The sequence below is a fragment of the Schistocerca americana genome, chromosome 2 (assembly GCF_021461395.2).
Source record: "Schistocerca americana isolate TAMUIC-IGC-003095 chromosome 2, iqSchAmer2.1, whole genome shotgun sequence".
NCBI classification, from domain to species: domain Eukaryota; kingdom Metazoa; phylum Arthropoda; class Insecta; order Orthoptera; family Acrididae; genus Schistocerca; species Schistocerca americana.
In genome coordinates, this window is record NC_060120.1 from 833,526,151 (window position 1) to 833,548,513 (window position 22,363).

Consider the following 22,363-nt stretch of genomic DNA (forward strand, 5'->3'; position numbering starts at 1 on the left):
GGCCTTTTTTCTTTGAGGAAATGCGTGATTCTGGCTTTGTAACTGCTACCGTATGGGTGAGAGGTATGCCGATATGTTACAGAATCGCATCATCCCCAGCCTAGCTGATAAACACCTGCTGGAATGTACGATGTTTATGCAGGATGGCATCCCACCCCTTATTGCTAGGTGTGTGAAATATCCCTTGCACACGTTGTTTGGTGATAATCATGTGTCAGCCACCACTTTCATCATGGTTCATTTCCCAGGTCCCCAGAGCTCAGTCCATGCAATTATTGGCTTTGGGGTTACCCGAAGTCGCAAGTGTATCATGATCGACCAACATCTCTAGGGATGATGAAAGACAACATCGGATGCCAATGCCTCACCATAACTCCGGACATCCTTTACAGTGCTGTTCACAACATTATTCCTTGACTACAGCTATTGTTGAGGAATGATGGTGCACATATTGAGCATATCCTGTAAAGAATATCATCCTTGAATTGTCTTACTTTGTTATGCTAATTATTGCTACTCTGATCAGATGAAGTGCCATCTGTCGGACATATTTTGAACTTTTGTATTTTTTTGTTCTAATAAAACCCCATGTTCTTCTAAGCATGTGTGTCAATTTGTACCTCTCTACCTACATTATTCTGTGATTTATTCAGTCTTCAAATTTATACTGACTTTCTGATCACCCAGTATATAGGAACGCTAATTTTATCAGTATTCCTGATACACATCCATTGATACAAGTTAATCAGTTTAACTTCACCATGGGTGCACAGAATAAAAGTATTGTTAATGTATTGTGAGAAACTAGGATATGATGTAGACAACTCCTCTCTCAGCAGTTCCAAAAAAGAAGGCATAAGAGGAATCTTTCTGTTTTCTATAGCTCAAACTCTGATCTGTTTTGTGTGTTACCACCTCAAAGATGAAATAATTAGGAGCAAGTTTAAGTTATTTAAGTGGAGGAGGAAGGATAACAATGCTTGGAGAATTACTGTGCAATTAATTTATTTTCTACTCAGGGAAATATTAGTGTAGAACAGTGGCAAGTTGTGTTATTTCTACATGGGAGGGCCTGCATAGATAAGTATCTTCCTTGCTACTGTTGAATTCCTTGTTAGTAATGTTTACTTGTAGCAAACTTGGTGACCCCTTCCCATTTACATGGTGGGAAGTTTTCAATATCTATTTATTATTGTCACAATAAGTGCTATTAACCATTATTTACCCTTTAGGATTCTTAGAAATATTTTCAGATTTTTTGGTGTACAAAAGCAGTGCTCAGACTCTATCACAATTAAAGGAAGTGTTACAGATATTTTCAAAACTTTCCATACTTTAGAACAAGTGAAAAAATATTGTTTGCTCAAAGGTGCTGAAGTTAATTTACAGTTTCACATAGATTTCTGAACTTTGCCCTTGAGTATGTTACAAGAAGCTGTATTTGCAAATTTTTTATTGGATATGGGAAATAATGCAACATATGTATTTAGAAATTCTTTGCGTAATATGCCACTGAATTTATAAAAATCTGATGCAAATATTTTCTGTGAACTGGAAGCTACGTTCAGTCAAATGAAATGAATTAACCCAAAATCAAACTCTGGATTTTGAAAATGCTTTCTTTCTTTATTCACCTTCCAGTATTTTTCCATTAGTGCTTGATGGTTATCATTGACAGATCTATATCTGAAATTCCATCTAGCTTATCCGCCACCAGATATTTACCAAGCAACACATTCATTGGCCACTCTCCACGAATTATCTGAATGTCAGAATTTAAGTGCTGAAAAGTTCTGTTGCGTGCATGGCAAGTAGGAGTGTTTGTTGTAAGGCCACATGAAAGTGATGGTGTACTGCAAACAGAATTTGATGTTCACAGATGTAGGTGGGTGTTTTCCCTCAAAGATACCATTGTGGTGAAGTAGATTTTTTTGTGTGATTAAATCTTCCTTGTAAAAGCATGAACTCATTAAGCAGTTCTTTGGTGGCTTGTTATTGATATAATGTATGTATTAAATTTGTATGATTTGTTTGTCTTTTGTAATATATACCTTGACTAGTTGCGCATACCTGGAGACCCTCATTCATGGTAGGACCTACATAACATGGTGAGTCAATGAAAGAATGAATGACTAAACTTGCCATGTAGCTAACACAATTTAATCTTCTGATCTATATAATAATAAAGGAAAGAATATTGTTGTTTAACATTGCATTGACAATGAGGTAATTAGAGACATAGCTTAAGCCTGCATTAGGAAGGATAGGGAAGGTAATTTTCTGAGCCCATACAAAGCATGTACTCTGACCTTTCCCTTATGTAGTTTATATGAGGGCTGCTCAACAAAGTATCTGACTTTTATTTATAGACTCAGTCTTTGTTCATATATAATTGTTTGACACTAGTTACCTTCAAAGTAGTCCCCTTCAGCTTCTATATACCTCTCCCAAGGCTGCTACCACTGGTAGAAGCATTGCTGGAAATAAGGATAAGCCATAATTTTGTAAAAGGGGAGGGGGAGCTGTGATCTGTTACAGAAGTCCTCAAAAAGGATAATTCATACCCGAATCCACAGTTAAATATTTCTTCATTTGGCAATATCATAACTTCATTCTATAGCCAAACGATTAAAATACAGTCATTGGTACTAATAAATTCCTGTATGATGTACAGCATACATTGTTGTTTGTACAGGGTGTTTCACAATTCATGTTACCTCACTTCTAGAGTTTGTAGAGGAGATTTAGTAGGTCAAATTTTACATAGGAACATATGTCTGGAAACATCTTACAATGATGCTACAGAGCATCAAAGTTATTGGCACCATTGCCTGTAAATGTATGTATCTGCAGTCTGATTCTGTGATGATGTTAGAAAGTTTCGAGGTTGATGGAGAAGGATAAATGTATCAATTTGAGGTAAGGGTGCCTGTACCAGAAATGGATGAATTGAAAGTTATAAGAGAAAACCATTCTGAGGCCTCTGACAGTACTGGTACTGTTGTTGTTAAGACTGTAGAACAGGCAACATTGAGAGGCAGTACTATGGACCAAAAACAAGAAAAAATGCCTAGTAAACATGGGCTCTAAACTGCATAGCTATGTAACTATCAGCACTTGTTCATCTTCACTACTGTGAAACACATCTCTTCTATTGAACATGTGCTCATAGCTCTTAAGGTATACATTTTAAAGCCCATATTTACTAGATGTTTTTTCTTGTTTTGGTCCACACTACCACCTCTGAAAGTTGTCTACCCTACAATCTTAGCAACAACAGTACCGGTACATGTACTTTCTACTGTCAGAGGTATCAGAATGGTTTTTGCTTATAACTTTCGACTTGTTCATTTCCAGCACAGGGACCCTTATGTCAAATTGATACATTTATCCTTCTCCATCATGCTAGTAAGTTTGTAACATCATCACAGAATCACCCTGTAGATAATACATTTATAGGCACTGGTACCTATAACTTTCACGCTCAGTAGCATTGTTGGATGACATTTCTGGACTTGTATTAGTATGTAAAACATGATCAACTAAGTCCCCTCTACAACCCCTAGAAGTGTGTAACATGAGTTGTGAAACACCCTGTATGATGATTATTTACAAATACAGAAGAGTTGTGATGGGTGGACTCACTGTTCCAACAATATACTGAGTAAGACATTTCACTGTAGAACATTGTTCTTGCAGTAAAACTTGAAGGCATGATACATCACCATTTTGCAAGTGAGCCAGCTTCATGCTTGGATGTAAAACGCAAAATTATAAATGGTTGCCACCTTTTGCGGTAAAACATTGCTGAACTATGCGTATTGTTGAAATATCCTGCAAAACAACAGTAAAATTAAAAAGAGTCTGCTTGAGAAATAAATAACTATTGCCCAAATCAAGGTAAGTACTGCTACAAAAGTAAAAAATAACTTTTACATCAGTGTTTCTACATCTGAAAACCATTACAGTTTAAAGACAATATAACAACATCTACAAAAGAATAAAAACTACTAAACAAAAGACTATGAGTAATTATAATTATTTTGAATATTTTTCAATAGATTAAAGAAATATTTAACATGTAGTTAATTTCACAAATTATTATGTGAATGCCTTATGTATCAGTTATCTTTACATGACAGCAACAGGCAAACTATAAACTGAGTTAACCAGTTTAGCTAAAAATACACTCTAAGATTTTTTTAAAAAAGCAAGAAATAATTATCCAAATGGGATGGAAATTGGTAGATGTGATGTACATGTACAGACAAACAAATGATTACAATTTCAGAAAAATTGGATGATTTTTTTTCAAGACAAAGTGCTTCACAAATTGAGCAAGTTAATAACATGTTGGTCCACCTATAGACTTTAAACAAGCAGTTATGTGGCTTGTCATTGATTGATAGAGTTCTTCAATGGCCTCATGAGGATATCATGCAAAATTCTGTTCAATTGGTGCATTATATCATCAAAATCCTGATCTGTTTGGAGGGCCTTGTCCATAATGATCCAGACATTCTCAGTTGGGAAGAGATACGGCGACTTTGCTTGCCAAGGCAGGGTTTCACAAGCACAAAGACAAGCAATAGAAACTCTCATGGTATTATGCAGTTGGGAATTATCTTACTAAAATTAAAGCTGTGGATGACTTGCCATGAAGGGCAACAAAATGGGGCATAGAATATCATTAGATACTGCCATTCTGTAAGGGTGTCACAGACGATAACTAAAGGGGTCCCACTATGAAAATAAATGGCTTCCTGGACCATTACCTGTGGTTGTTGGGCCACATGGCACGTGACAGTCAAGTTGGTATCCTATCACTGTCTGGAGCATCTCCAGACACGTCTTCTCTGGTCATTTGGGCAAAGTTCAAAGCAGATATCATCACTGAGTACAGTTCTACTACATTCAATGAGATTCCAGGCTGAAGACATGTCTGGAGATGCCCCGGACAGCAGTGGAATACCAACCTGACTATCAAACACCAAACGGCCTCACAACCAGAAGTGATGGTCTGTGTTACCATTCTTTATACCAGGACCCCTTTGGTTGTTATCCACAGCACCTTTACAGCGCAGTGGTACTTCGATGATATTCTATGCCCCATTTTGTTGCCCATCATGGCAAGCCATCCTGGGCCTACATTTCAGCAAGATAATGCCTGTCCACACATGGTGAGAGTTTCTACTGCTTGCCTTCATACTTGCCACACCCTATCTTGGCCAGCAATGTGACCAGATCTCTCCTCAATTGAGAGTGTTGGGAGTGTTATGGATCGGGTCCTCCATCATGATCTGACATACCATTTGCAAAGAATTTGGCATAACCCTCAGGAGAAAATCCAACAATTCTATCAATAAATGCCAAGCCAAATAACTGCTTGTTTAAGGCCAGAGATGGACCAACGAGGTTATTGGCTTGCTCAATTTGTGAAGCTCTTTCTCTTGAATAAATCATCTAATTTTTCTGAAATTTTAATCATTTATTTTTTTATACATGTACACCACATATACCAATTTCCATCCCATTCAAATAATTCCTTCATGATACTTCTTTTCTTTTGTCTTAGAGGGTATTTTAATGTAGTACAACATGTCCTATAAAACCAGAGATCAGTAATTGAAGATCAGATACATCTATCAAGGAAACAACCATATATTTAGTTTACATGAAAGATGGACTTCTTTGATAATTAATTATTTAAAAATATTTTTGCCGCAATTGAAACTTGTCACTAATTTTCTTAAATAACATTAAATGTTTTTTTTTTATGCTTGTATGCATGTATAAATACTACAGAACTTGATTTGATAGCTGTAGTAAAAGTCTTAGTGTCCCTCTACTTTTCTGCAAAAGGAAACAGATAGTGTACTCACTCAGTCAGCCTTTCAATGCCCATTGTATTCCACGAGTAAGTCTTCATTCATTTTTTTGTGGAAAATGACCTCTCAGCTTTGCGTGTTGATACTGGTAGGGGTGCAAGTACACCCAAAGGATATCATATGTTGTGATAGAAGTTCTTGTCACAAACATCAAAAACCAATATAAGATTAACAGGGAGGAGAGACTTTTCTTGATAACACCATTTCTCACACCGTAATGTGTACTCTGCTTCAGGTTCTGTTTGCAATACCCTATTCCCAAAGTAAACTTTCAGTTTGGATGCCTTATCAAAATTCTTCTGACGGCATTTAAGGGGTAACATTATTTTTATTAAAGATAAGAAATCATTATTTTGATGAATTTTTCTTCTCCAGTTTTTTAAAAGGCCACCTATTGCTGGTAAAAGTACTGCTCTTCTGTAATACATAACAGGAGAAGTCATGTGGATGATTGTCTTTTTCATTTTGTTTCTTTCCTGTCCAGGTATGTCAATAACATATTCAAATACTTGTTCTTGTTTACTTATTGGAATTGCAGAAACAATACTTAAAATCAATGAGTGATAGATAATCACAAATAAATTTAAGAAATCAAGGTAATTATAGTGTAACTTCTCATAGTTTTGTATTATTCGTTTCATGGCCAAATAATACCATATAAATGTAGTTTTTCCATGCATGTTCCCATATTTTGATCTTATTCGAAGTACATTCATGCATACTGCATATTTTATTTTTGTACTTTACACACTAATCTTCCATATTAATCACCTTTTTCTGTCTTTAGTGCATAATATTAAGCATTGAGCATAATAGTGCATTTTCTAATGTTTGTTCCACAAAATATGGAATTGCTATGAAGAAACGCTAAACCATTTTATTCGACAATGAACTCAGACTTTTCATCAAGCACAGATATAATTCTGTTACTTAGCACTGCTGTACTTAGGCAAGTCACTATGAAGCAGTTCACTTCAGTCTGTCTTCACACTCCAAGGACATTTTACACACTTCTTATTTTGATCTGGATTTGAGTGAGTAAGTGATCAGAAATGGATGAGCACAATTTTTTTGGGACACTGTCACTATCACTGACAGGGCTGTTGGAATAAAGAGATCTGATATTGTTCTGTTCAGCAGAGAATTTAGAACAATTTCTGGTGGTGAAATATGCAAAGAATCTGGAATGATTCAGCCGTATACTTTCCCATATTTCCTAATTTAAGTATGCATTTATCACTTCTTGCAATGTAGAAACACCTTTTTCTGCATTGAAGAATATATGAAATGTATTCAAATTGCAAATATGGAAACCATGAGCTATATAATGGAATGACGACAATGAAAATTTATGCCAGGCCAGGACTCAAATCCGGGTTTCCTGCCAATTACGAGTGGTCGCCTTATCATTAGGCTATCTGAGCATGGCCCATGGCTAGACCCAAACTTCCAAATGTCACCAACCATCACACACCTATACATGTCCAAAGAAACATTGCATATTATTACAGAACAATACAGTCACTGCAGCATCATATTTATCATCTGACACCAGGGAAGCAACTTTCATGTAAAAGTCTTCTGTGTACGAGAATATACGTAACAAAACAAATTGAAATCATACCTCCTTGACAACTCCTTCTATACCATAGAGAATTCTTGAATATGAGTAAATAAATCTGGAGATATAATATATGCATTTTGTGCCATTTAAGTGAATGGGATAGATAACAGAAATATTTAGGTATAAAGCTATAATCGAAAAAAAAAAATGTTTCTTGTGCGCATTTCTTGTGCATTTGACACGTTCCACGTTATAATGGTTTTTTCATGCTATTGATCAATGGAACACGTAACTAACTAACAGATGTACGAGTGGAGGCTGTAGGCACATGGTTGGTGACATATGGAATTTTGGACCTAGTTGTGAGTCATGCTCATATGGTCTAATGGTAATGTGACTGCTCATGATAAGTTGGAAATCCGGGTTTGAGTCCCAGTCTAGCATAACTTTTCATTGTTGTCATTCCATTAGACACCTGACGGCTGTCCATATTCACAAATGAGGATACATTTCATGTATGTCATAGCAGGAATGTCCTAAGGAACACTGCATCCAACTTCTGAACAACACAGGCATTGCAATATCGTATTAAACTGTGCCGTGGTAGATAAATAAGGAGAATTTGAATTATTATTTATTTATCATGTGGATTTCAGTGTTGGGAGTCTCCAAAGAGATATTCAGCTCACCTTTGATGCAGCTATTTTCATTTAAGGAGACAGGCTGCATCTTTAAGGGAACTGGATTCTATATAAGAAGAGTGGAATTTGGAAGAAATTGTCTGTGGCCCATTGTAAGAGACCAATATGTGCATTTGCCTGGATTGAAAATGGGAAAGAAACCATAGGAAACCATTTTTAGGGCTGTTATGGGATGGATTCAAAACGCCTTGCCCCTCAAATCAATAGATTTGCTTTGAACGATCTGAGCATCTCACCCTTCCTCAACCTGCAGAGCTGTCTGGTTTTTTTTGGGAGAAGTTAGAAAAACTGGTAGCTGTCTATTGTTTTAAAATAAAATAAAATGCACCACGACACAAGATGGAATTCTGATATTCCATTTTTTTTTCTTTTAATTGTGTATGTTTGGTCATTTGATTGTTCTGGAATTCAGGAGTTTTTTAAGATTTAATCTAGCATGGAATTCCAGGCTCAGTTTTAATAGTATTATGAGGGCAAACTTAGGTTTTGGACAAAAGGGGAGAGGGGTACAACATACAGTTGGTTTGGATGAATTCTAGCAGCCTGCTGATAAAATCTTTTAGAAATAAACTACAGAGTGTGCTGTCATCACATACCCCTTTCGCACTCCACAAACTCCTGTCATTCGGTATTGGAACTAGTTTTAGTAATTGAGTACCACCCAAATGACCACAATGGGTGATATTTTGCCAGTTGGGAACTAATGATAGAATTTTAATGATTTTTTTTTTAAAGAAATGCAACCTTTGCCATTTGGATGATAATTTTGTCGATTGGCATGATTTTTGGGCAATACTGGTAAATCCATTTTGATGCACTGATTTTAATTTAATGTAATTTCTAGTGATGGTTACTGTTTGTTGCCTTGTGAATTACTGATGTATTGCAACCCCACAGTTCCACCAGTCTTCAAATACAGACTCCAGTGTTAACATTAAACTGCTATAGATAGGTAATTAGGCTATTATAGTAGTGCATACATATTTTTAAATTAGCAGAACACTGATGGACGAATTAAAATTTGTTTTCCTCTTCTTTCTGGTTAAAAAATTATTGATAATTACAAACTATCACAGCAGCAGACAGCACAAAGACAATAATCAGTAGCACTTCTAACATTAGATTCAACCGCGAGTAAGAATTGAACTGTTCCATGGGCATGTTGACTGTCGACAATGAGTACCCTGCTTTTGTTGTGTGATTGAAAATCAAAAATATTTCAATTTCATGACAGTGCAACTAGGTCAAGCGTAATTTAATTTGGGTGATAGGCGGGTCTCAGAAGTATGAACCCAAAACCTTCCCCTCCCTAGCCACACCATGGGAGGAGTGTAAGTCTCAGGCTGGCAGTGACATTATTCGCCCCGGTTCCTAGTTTGTACGAGAGCTGATGGGGAGTCTTTCATGCCCACAAAGCCTCAGTTCTTCATAGAGCATTTAGAGGACATACTATTATATACAGTCATATCGCCAACTATTTTACATTTCATATCGACACCTCTACCACAAATAAAGACACAAATATTATCATCATGAGACAGTTTACAAGACCTGTGGGTTCTAACACACAATGGTTTATCAATTAAAAAATTAGTCGATGTTTCCCCAACACCACGAACTTGAGACAAGGTTACCATGAACGTCCGATAACTGAGAACATCAGGAGGAGGTATCTGCTCCAAAGACGTTGCAGTAGACTTAGTAGTAGTATCAATATGAATAATTGGAACTGTCAACCAACACTGACCGACAGGATTGTCAGTAACGACCTCTTCGAAAAACAGTCTGTCCTTTCAACACATCAATCAAAACGGACAAACTGATATTCATGTTATACTCAGTCTCCACATCCAAAATAGACTTGTAAATTGTAGGCTTCCATTGGAAAACACAATGTATCCTGCACCGAGGCATGTTGCTAACTATGTGCCAGCTACTGGAAACACGCTATTTATAGATGCCATGTCATCCAAGGTCACGGACTTAGAAAAATATCGACTGCGGTGGTGCGCTTATTCCGCAGCAGCGCTGAGGAGTTCTAGTCAGTGCGGAAGCTGCGCGTGGCTGGCAGGTGGCCAAACAAGCGAGCAGCCTAACTACAAGGGGCCCACACTGATGAGATATATCAAGATATGAGTAACTGGGATGTTTGGGATGGGTCATTCATACTGACCCAACAGGTTTCTTTTTGCTGAGTATAACATGAACGTCAGTGTTGAAAGGACAGACTGTTTTTCTAGGACGTCGTTTTGATTTTACTTTTTCTGTTACTGACAATCCTGTCGGTCAGTGTTGGTTGACTGTTCCGATTATTCATATTGATACTACTACTAAGTCTACTGCAACGTCTTTGGAGCAGATACCTCCTCCTGATGTTCTCGGTTATCGGACGTTCATGGTAACCATGTCTCAAGTTCGTGGTGTTGGTGAAACATCGACTAATTTTTTTATTGATAAAACATTGTGTGATAGAACCCTTAGGTCTTGTAAACTGTCTCATGTTGATAATATTTGTGTCTTTCTTAGTGGTAGAGGTGTCGATATGAAATGTAAAATAGTGACTACTCTAGCAGAATACAGTCAAGTGACCTTAACACAGAATCCAAAGAAATTCTAGTCCCTAGTGAAAGACAGGAACTGAAACTGGGGTTGCAAAGCAAAAGCTGAAATACTTAACTTCATTTTCAAATGTTCCTTTACAAGGGAAAACCCAGGAGAACTGCCCCAATTTAATCCTTGTACCACTGAAAAGATGAATGAAATAGATATTCATGTCAGTAAGAAATAGATATTCATGTCAGTAAGAAACCGAACAAAGCTCCAGGCCCTGATGGAATCCCTGTCAGATTCTATACTGAATTTGCAGCTGAGTCAGCCTCTCTTCTAACTATAATCTATCGTAGATCCCTCAAACAAAAGACAGTGTCCAGTTCTTGGAAAAAGACACAGGTCACACCTGTCTACAAGAAGAATAGTAAAAGTGATCCACAAATCTACTGTCCAATATCCTTGACATCCATTTGTTGTAGAATTGTGGAACATATTATGAGTTCACACATAATGAGATATCTTCAACAGAATGACCTCTTCATTGCTAACCAGCATGGATTCTGAATCCACTGATCATATGACACCCAAATCACCACTTTCCTCACTTGTCATATTGAAAGCTTTGATCAAGGCAGTCAGGTAGATGCAGTGTTTATTGATGTATGAAAAGCATTTGACTCAGTACCGGACCTACACTTACTGTCAAAAGTATGATCATATGGAGTATCAAGTGAGATTTGTGACTGGATTGAGTACGTTTTGGTAGAGAGGAAACACCATGTTATGACCTTGCAGACAATATTGGTAGTGAAATCATGCTTTTTGCAGATGATGCAATTATCTATAATGAAGTACTATCTGAAAGAAGCTGCATAAATATTCAGTCAGATCTTGATAAGATTTCAATGTGGTGCAGAGATTGGAACCTTGCTCTAAATGTTTAGAAATGTAAAATTTTGCACTTCACAAAACGAAAAAAATGTAATATCCTATGACTATAATATCACTGAGTCATTGTTGAAATTGGCCAACTCAAACATATGAAATGGAATGATCACATAGGTTCAGTTGTGGGTAAAGAAGGTGGTAGACTTTGGTTTATTGCTAGAAGACTAGGGAGGTGCAACCAGTCTAATAAGGAGATAGATTACAAATTACTCATGTGACTCATTGTAGAATATTGCTCAAGTGTGTAGGACCCATACCAAATAGGGATAATAGGAGATATTGAACATATACAGAGAAGGGCAGCATGAATGGTCATAGGTTTGTTTGATCCATGGAAGAGTGTCAGAGAGATACTGAAGCACTGAACAGGAAGACTCTTGAAGATAGACATAAACTATCCTGATAAAGTCTATTAACAAAGTTTCAAGAACTGGCTTTAGATGCTAATTCTAGGGATATTACTACAATCCCCTACACATCTGTCACATAGGGATTGTGAAGATAAGATTAGAAAATTACTGCATGCACAGAGGCATTCAAATGACCATAACTGGTACAATGGGACGTACCCTCTTCCATGCACTTCATGGTGGTTTGCAGAGTACAGATGTAGATCTAGAGGTACTACACCAACTACTTGCATACATGAAACACATGGTGAGAATATAATAACTAGGGCAGAAACTGCAAAATGTTAGGTGCCTGTATTGATGAGAATTTAAATTGAAAAATGCACATTTTTTGAGCTCCTAGATCAACTTATATAGCTCAGTAACATATTCACGTCAAATCATTCCAAACTTTAGAGAGAAAGAAACCAGCAAGTTAAAATATTTAACATTTTTTCATTCAATAATGTCATATTCAACAATGTTGTGAGCTAATAGATCTTTAAAGAAGAAAGTCTTCCTTGCTCAAAAACGTGCAGCAAAAATAATAATGTTGCTCAGCCGTGATTGTCTTGAAGACATGACTTTCATATGGTCTTGCTTTCTGTTATGATTTAGTAGAACTTTACTCATTCTACCTTGAATAAAATTTGAGATATATTTTGCTTTTTTATTGCTAATGCAATGCTTCTAGGCATCTATGCTTTTACCCTTTATCTGTGTTTGTGATATGTGCAGAAAAGATCACTAAATTATTTTGTGGCCTCATGATTGTATGTGCACACCCTAATCTCTTGATAAAAAGCAACTCACCATTAAATGTACTGCCTCGTTTATAGAGATGTACCAATAATTTAAGAGTGTGATAAGTCAAAACATATCAATTTTTCTTTAACAGGTTTCCAAGAGGCTGATGGTCTCTTTGGAGCTATGATTGTACGTCAACCTCCAGCCAAAGAACCCAATAATGACCTCTATGACAATGACCTACCGGAACACACAATTATTGTTTGGCATTGGTTCAATGAACCAACAAGAGATGTGGTTAAAACAGTACTAAATAGAAATGAAAATCTTTTTGGAAATGGCTATATAATAAATGGAAAAGGAAATTTTCTTGATAATGAAACCTTCACAATGCCAAGAGAGGTGTTTAATGTTTCACAGGTAAGCCAAAAACATACTTGTCGTTCATTTTAGAATATTTACTTTAGGAAATTTTGCATTCTTAGTCTCTTGATCACATGTAACTGATTTTCTTAACTCTGTTTATGAAGAGTCATATGATGTGTGATTCTTGAAGTTTTCCCGGCATATTGAATGTTCAATGAGATTTCGGGATTGCAGCCAGATCTATGTTGACTTCTTGCCATGATATTTCAGCTGGCAGTTGTCCAGCCATCTACAGGTGAGTGTCTGTCAATGGAGACTGCAAGTTCCTGGGGTCAACTTTATAGCAAAGAATTGGCGTGAAAACGCACAGTAATGAGGATTGTCTAGTGTAAGTTGATCTGCCAGTGTGGTTAATGTACCTCTATTGCTTCAGTGTGTATGGTCTGACATTCTGTGACACAATTATGTGCAAGTAGTTCTCTAACCTAGCTCATGCATAGCACTAGTCATTTTCAGTATCTAAATAGGCTGTAACAAATTTTGCCCTTGAAGGCATTTTTGGTTACCATTTGGTGTTAAAATATTTTGTGGACATGTCTAACTGTAGGTGTAAGTTTCAGGTGATGTTTGTTTAATTTGGTCCAAGGTGCATCAGTGACTGATCTGTACTAGATTTTCGGTCCTTTTGTTCACACAAAGTTTGTTAATGTTCAGAAACACTTGCAGTGACAGTGCTTGCACAGAACTGTGTCCATTAATGTCAGTGTTTCATGCTAACGTGATTGTATTCTGCTCTTCATATTTTACTGCATTACTGGAACTTGCTGTGTACTTCTGTTTACATGTGAAAGCACAGTTGTAAGTTAATGAGTGTCAGCTGAGCCCAGGCGATGGTTGGTTGTTGCCTCAGTTCTAATTCGTGAATTGTCCATGCCACTCTGCCTTGCAGTGTTATGTGTTCACTCATCGTTGGTATTACAAGTATGATTAAGGTGCTTGTGTGTAGGTTTGTTGAGGCTGGGGTCCAGCTGATCCAGTGCGTAATATCTTGTTTTAATGCTAACTAATATTATTCCAGAAGCAAACATTATACCATCTAAGGTAAAACATAAACTTGTTCTGATATATGTTATATTATTTTCCATGCCTGACATGGGTATTCATTGTTAAAATAAGAATAATGGGGGAAGACTTACTCTCTTTAATGGTGCCACACCCAAGGCCAGTTAATGTACAATTTCAGATCATTTTAATTAAAGGTGCTGTGTTCCTTTAAACAATGAAGTGACCCTAGCTGGGTCCGTTTGGTGCATGGTCCTCCTCAACCTCTTTTGTTCTCCCACCATGTTGCTTTCTGCACTCTGTCCCACTCTGCTCTCTTCACCAAACATTCCTTCACTCCAACAATCCAACTCTCTCTGTCTCAGTAGCCTACCAACACCCATTTTTAAGCTGCCCATGCCATCTTAATCTTGTCTTTTCTTATGTCTCTTGCATGGGCTTCCTTTTCACTATTTCCCCCACTGTCTCAGTCCTTACTTTATCCATTCTAGTAAGTGCTATTCTACTTCCTTGAAATTTTATCTCACAAACTTTTATATTCTCACATTCCTTTTCTTCATTTGCCACACTTCTGATGTATATGTGTGTACTGGAGCAGACTATGCTTTGTATACCATCTGTTTCCATTTTGAAATAACAACATTATGTTGCTGCTCATCATATAGATGTGGTGTTGAATCACAGACAGGCAAAATGGAAAAGACCACCAAAATATTTAAGCCTCCAGACAAAGTCCTTCTTCCAAAGTAAAAAAAAAAAAAAAAAGACAATGAAACAATACTCTATGTTTTATATTGGGTCATGTGAAAATCAAAAAAATATTACGTGTAACATCATTTTTTAAACATTGGCCAAAAATACTTGAAACACATTGATAACAGAAACAAAATTTGCACTAGGACCAAAAACAGATGGGAATGATGATCTAGTAGAACTCACAAAAATTGATGGATTACTAGACAAAAGTCTTAACAGGATAATGAATGTACTTTGAGTAAGAACCAAGAAATAATGGCAAAACTGGTTAAGCAAACAAAAAGCTGAGTGTCATGAATGCAAATCAAATAATGAAATAAAAAGTAAACTGGACCGTCTGTTAGGAGAAAGAAAGATAGGGTAGCAGGGTCTAAAAATGAAGTGAAGGTATAAATTTCAACTGTTGCTAAAGAATTGGATATTTCAATGAAAAAAAATAGATGACCAAAACAATGAAATACCCTGTGTTTAATCTAACTCAAAATTTCCAAATTGGAACATGATTGATTTAGAACTTCATTTGGAAGTTGAAAATTGATAAGTTCAACATGAGAACATGCTGCATTATTTTGGTGCATCCTCACTGTAGCAGTCCAACATAAAAAGCTATTCTGATTAAACTAACCAGATACTCCCACAGGTTGTTCCATTCGACTGTGTTTTATTCACTACAATGAAACTCCTAATTTACTCTTTGATGGTGAATAAGGGAAGAATTTGTGACAACAAAACAATTTATCTTTGAACATATAACTCTGTAAGTGCTACCTGTATTGTCCCAAACAAATTTTTAGCTTTGTATGAAGTAACACATTTGTGACTCTTGTGAATCTACTGGTCTCAACTGTTTGTCCCATTGTACTGTTTCTTCAGTACATTGTGCTTTTGATGTGTTAGATTTAGTAACTGTTAAACATTAGTTGTACACAAAGTAGAATGTTACATATAAATTACTTTGGTGGGTAGTAGAACAGATACATCTCTGTATTTTAAAGTCATTTTTACTTCAGTATGGCTGTTCAAGGTGCACTATTTTCCTTATTAGTGCCATGATTTTTTGACATTACTTGTATAGTCTACACTTTGGAATTTTTGTAGCAAAGGTGTTATTAAGTATATGCCATTAGTTTGTTTCAATAAAACCTGCTTTAATGTTCCACCTGTTCTGAAGCTGGATGGAACGCATGATACTTCAATGAATAAACAGCTTCACAAGACATTATTCAGTTATAGAATGTCCAAAAACATGGAACTGAATCCAAGACTCAATTTGAGTGCCATTTTTAATTGTACTGCTAGAAATATTAAAATGTCATACAAAGTAGGAGCACTGTCTATTTTACTTTCCTGCTTCTGTCCTTTGAACCAATCACACTATGGAACAGTCATCAATCACCAAGTACTCTGCTTCAAACACATCATATGACTGTTCAACGAGATTTCGGGATTGCAGCCGGATCATGTTGGCTTCTTACCACGATATTTCAGCTGACAATCGTCCAGCCATCTTCAGGTGAGTGTCTGTCACTGGAGACTGCAAGTTCCCGGGGTCAACTTTATAGCAAAAAATTGACGCGAAAACGCCATCCACCCCCACCCCTTAAACAGAAACGGAAGGCTGGGGCTTTGCAGAAATGCCTGTTAAATTACTACCATTTCACTTACTACCCATCATCTTTAGCTAGCTGATAAGGGCCCTTACACATTTTTGTGTGGCTTGATACTGGACCAAGAAACTAGTATGTGAATGTTTCTCAATGACCGTTTGTGGCCCCATAAAACAAGGCACTATCTTATTGGTCATCCTTCTTAAGACAGACCACATCCCCTTCCTTGAGGCTGACAGGTTGCCGTCCTGAATAAAACCTTGCAGCCTCCCAGCAGTGTGCAAGCCAGATATTATGTCAAACTGCCTCCAAATGTTTCTTTATAATCATTAACAGAGGGGAAAGTTAATCAGGGAGGTGAACATGAGTTTGGTATGTATTGTTTTATGAGCTTCGTGTACTGCTCTATGGAATGCAAAATTTAGCCGGGGTATGGACGTTTCCCACTTTCCTCACATCTCAGCATGGAATATGGTAGAATTGACTTTAGCTTTTAATGACTCTCTCAGCAAATGAAGGTTGGAGATGGTAAAGGGTTGTGCTCATGAGTTTCACTGCACCCTTGAAGCAGAACCCGAAGTCTCTAGGCAAGAAGATTGGTGCATTATCACTAACCAGAATCTTCAGAGCACTGAATGTGCAAACTATTTGTTGCAGATGAGTGAGTGTGACTGAAGTGGTACCTGATCTAGTGGGAACAAATGGTGTGAATTGGGAAAAGGCATCAACAACAACTAGGATGTAATGATGATCCTCATGGATCTGGGGCAGGGGTCCCAGGTAATCTATAAACACGTTATCCACAGGATGTTCAGTCCAGTCAGAATAAAGTTCCCCAACAAGCTGTTGGGGTTGGTCCTAGCTTTAATACACCCCTCACAAGCTGTGACCATCTTACAAACATACAAGTCAAGTGTGGGCATGTCAGAATTAAGTTCCCCAACCAGCTGTTAGGGTTGATTCTAGCTTTAATACACCACTCACAAGCTGTGACCATCTTACAAACATACAAGCTAAGTGTGGGCATGCCAACTGAGCCTTATGTTTTACTATAGTTTTATTCACCCCCCAAAAGAGCCCTTCGCACGTGAATGATGCAAATACTGAAATACCAGGGTTATTAACTGAATGGGCAGACAGATTTTATCCCTGTTGTCCTGTCACTCACGATAATATAACCCCTACCTTTCAGAGAATATCTGGGCACCAGCTTCCCCTCCTAGAGCTTCTTCTGTATTTTTGCAAGGGAGGACCCTCCTCCTGCTTCTCAGCCAAATTACCAAATAATGCAGGTATCTCACACAGAACTGTAGCCACCATGAGACCTTGTTCCTCTGGTCCTTCTCATACATATCTCCTTGTCTTCCTCCTCATCTCCACCCTGTCCCTTGACTTGAAACATCCTGCTCAGAATGTTGACTACTCTCTCAAGTGCTGTACCTCGAACTGGAAGGCCAAGATCTGCACCGTCCACCTAGCAATATTAACTATCTTCCTGTGTTGCCAACAACCAAGCCAGAGCGCAGTTATCAGTCTCCTGTAGGAATGGATTGTGCTCCAGATACAGTTTAAAATGCTCGAGACCGAAGAGTGTGGCTGATGCCTTCAATTCATAGAGGGAGAACTTTCACTCAACAGCCAACAATGCCCTGAAAATTAAGACTATTAGCTTACACTCTTCCTCACTAGCTTGTTACAGAACCACTGCAATATAAATTAGATGTATCAGTCTGCAATATAAATTACTTTTCAAAGTCAGACATGGCCAGGATTGGTGCACTATCCAAAGTGGATTTGAGGGCCTTGCATGCTGAGTGTCACCTCACTGGAACATTACGACATTCTTCATCAATAAATTTAGTGGAGCAGCAAGTTGTGAAAAACTGGAGATGAATTTACGAAAAAAAAAAAACATCTTTTTTATTCCTGTATAGTGGGAAGGAATGAATAGCCTTAGTGGATTCACGATCGACTTGTATGCCCCAGTGACACCAGGTGTCCCAGCAGTGAAATCTCTTCCCATGCTAAGTTTACCTTGGACAGCTTCATAGTAAGACCTGCATCATGAAGATGTTGCAATGCTCATGCAGTTTGATCCAGATGCTGTTCAAAGGTCTTACTGTGTATCACTACATCAGCCAGATAATTATAAACACACTTGAACTTGAGATCACCTAGTTCAGAGTCCAAGAGGTGGGATAAGACTGCAGCTATAGCTGCCAAACCAGTCAGTATGCAGATGTATTCAAAAAGGTTTCAGTCCATACAAAACACAATAACTGGCTTTGATTTGGTGCAGGTGTACAGGAGGGAAGCTGTGAACATAAAATGTGTGTACAAATGGTTTAAATGCTTCTGTGAAGGGAAGGAAACACCTGTAGACAAGCCACGTTTAGGTCAGCCATTGACAAGCAGAACTCCAGAAAAGATTGAGGAAGTGCGACAAATTCTGGCACAAGATTGGTGATGGACTCTCAGATTGATTACAGAGGAATTGGGCATTAGCAATGACATGGTGCACACCATTAAGGACATGGTGCACACCATCATCCCCGGTGATTTGTGTAAGTGGAAGATATGCTCCTGATTTGTGCTGCACAAGCTCACAGACAATCAGGAAGCAAAATGGATGGAAACTGCTGGTGATTTCATGTCCTTGTGTGACCAGGACCCATTGCTTCTGGGGGGGTCTGCAAACATCCAGGGTGAAAACACTATTGATCACCTTCTTTGACAACAATGGAATCATCCACAAGGAAAATGTTCCCACAGGTCAAACCATTAATGCTGCATTTTTCCTGTCCGTTTTGAACCTGTTGCTACAGCATATCTGGTGGATGTGACCAGTGTTGCACAGGACTGGAAAATGGATACTTTTCCATGACAATGACCCTGCACACTGTAAAATCCATGCCCATCAATTCCTGGCATAGAAGATGGTAATTGTTCTTCAACACCCTCCACATTCCCCTGATTTGTCTTCTATGGACTTCTTCCTCTTTCCCTGCTTGAAGGCTGCCATGAAAGGTGAATGTTGTGCGGACATGAATGCCATCAAAGATCGTGTGACAGCTGTTCTGCGATTTATTTCACAGGAGGCCTTTGCTGATAGTTTGCAGAAGGTGTATGAATGTTGTCAAAAGTGTGTTGTAGTGGCTGGTGCCTATTTGAAGGGCAATAAGGAATATTTGTTTGTATCTTTTGTTTTGTTTGTTGTCTGATGGCATTCATCGAACTTACATGCCATGTATCTGCAATTCAGCAATTCTGCTATACGATGAGTAGCAACTTTCCTTTTCATAATAATGTTATATTCCATCCTGAATTTTCCATTGTTTGATTTTTGTGTAACAGTGCCTCCACCTATTCCTGGTTCAAATGGGAACAACAAACCCCTCTCTCATGCACTTTAATGGATGTGTGCTGTAAAAGCACTTACACTGACACAGTGGAAACTTCTGGTCAGGGCTGAACTTGAAATGGATTTGCTTATCAACATAATGCAGCACACATCCCTTCTTCTGGAAGAAATCACAATCCAACAGTACTTCAGTCCTATGCCCCTTAACCACAGTGAATACTAATGGCCATGACAACTACTGAATGCTAATGTACAACTTTAACAATTCCACTATGAGCAGCGGACTGCCATTTACAGATCAGCACACATTGTATGACTTCTCAAGCTTAGAATCTTTACACAACCTTGACAGTCAATGGAACCAAAAACAATTGATCAGAGAAATATTACTGACTGAATCGAGCAATGTGGCAACTGGCTCATGATTTAGGCTAGCTGTAACAAATGGAAATTGTGAAAACTGCCTTGTCTTAATCTTACAACAATTAGTAATCAGGACATGCAAGCTACAAACATACCCTGCACAGGTTTGTTGTTAACTTCGCCCCTCTTTCCCCTTAAGAACCAGACAACTGATAACTACGTGCCCCAGCTCATTACATCGAAAACAGAGAATTGATGGTTTGCATCAAACTCCTTTTCATCCCCTTAACTGTGCTGCGCCATTACTTCCTGAACTATTATCACAGAGCATTTGTCCTCGCCTTTCATCACTAAAACACACTTCCTCTACACTGGAGACTAATCAATCCAGTTGGGGTAAGATTTCTTGTTTACTTGCAAACAAAATATGAGAAGGGTCCTCCTGTCTTATTCCCAGCAAAATATTATTAACTATTTCTGTTTCAGAAACAGAAAGCCACAAAGCAGAGACTGCTATCCTAACTTTCTCAATGTACTGCCTCAAAACCTCAGTACGGCCTTGTCATGGTAAAAATACTATATAGCTAACTCATGGCAAAGTCGGGCAGAAAATAATCTTCCAGTAATTTAGATCAAAAATAATATAAGCACTTATCATGCTCAATGGTGCCAGAAATTAACAGATCTAAAAATCCCACTGGCCAAAGTATGTAGAACTTGCAATACTACAGTATCAGAAGTATTTATGATGGCTGTTTGATCCTGCAACTTCAGTGTCAACCACAACAAATCTACCACTTTTTCATTGTGACCTGCAGACAGATTAGCAACTCCCTGGATTATACCCCACAATAGGTTCAATAATTTGCTAAACAGCTGCCAGCCTTCCAAGAATTGAGAATGAGTACATCCCTGAATCCATTACTAATCTGTAGTTATTTCATTCTCTCCATCTTCTGACCAGTGCAATGCTGCAACTTCCATTCGCATCTTGGTAACCTCTGGGATAACTGATCCATACTGATCCATACTTCCTCTGTCTATTACTTACAAGTCCCTTACACAATTCTTCACGTGATCCAAATGCATTAACAATCTCAATACTCAATTACCTCACCAACACTGTCCCTCATCGCTGCCAGGCTGTAGTCTAAGACTCATATCAATCTTTGAGCTAATTCTGCAATGCTCCCTTCAGTGGCTCTCCTCTGATCTTCAGCTCATATTGAAGTTGGTCCTTATTCAGAAAAGAAATTCCCACCACATGACTTGGATTCATTGATTCCATGCTTTCGGTTCCCCTGAAACAAGATCAAGCCACACAGACTAAATTCAACACTAAACTCAACAACCTTAAAACTAACTACCCCACATGGTATCAGAATCCCAGCACTGGCCCTAACCTTATTCTGTTACCAATGAAATGGCAAGGATCAGGTGAGGGCAGATGAAAGGTGCTGGTGCAAATAAACAATTAATAACATAACAACAAAATTTTTATTTAAAAACAATTTCCAATTTTTTTTAAATTCCTTTTTTGTATAATTTGCTCTTTGATATTAACAACTTTTATTAAACCATTAAAACATCTCTTTAATCAAAACATCAATCACACAAGCCCAGATCACTGGTCTAAATCCATCAAGGATTACTATACACAAATATTCCAAAACACAGATGCACATGTGTCCCTTAAACAAAATGGGCATTTACCCAAACAGCATTAAAGCACTTAAATAAACTGTGAACTTACTTTAACAGCATAAAAGTATGTTTCATAAAAATGTGATGAATTTTACCTTATAGAGAGACAGGCTGGATTGATGTGGCCCGCCATGAATTCCTCTCCTGTGTCAACCTCTTTATCTCTTCCTCTTAATTAAAAAGATCTCAAATTATACATTAACTGGCATTGAGATGTGGCGGCACTAAGGGAGTAAGTCTTCCCTTGCTATTCTTATCCAAACAATTTATACCCAGATTAGGCATGGAAAAATAATGCCGCTCTTTCCTCAATAGAACAAGAAACATTTAACAGCCAAGACTATGTGAGACTTGCAA

General features: G+C 37.7%; 1 protein-coding gene across 1 annotated transcript in view; it reads left to right on the forward strand.

Moving 5' to 3' along the window:
• The window catches only part of LOC124594467 (laccase-4-like), a 182,963-nt gene that overhangs the window by 59,683 nt on the left and 100,917 nt on the right, over positions 1-22,363 (forward strand). The window contains exon 4 of the mRNA XM_047132841.1: positions 12,939-13,207. Coding sequence (XP_046988797.1) covers positions 12,939-13,207 — 269 coding nt within the window. The remainder of the gene's footprint in view (positions 1-12,938; positions 13,208-22,363) is intronic.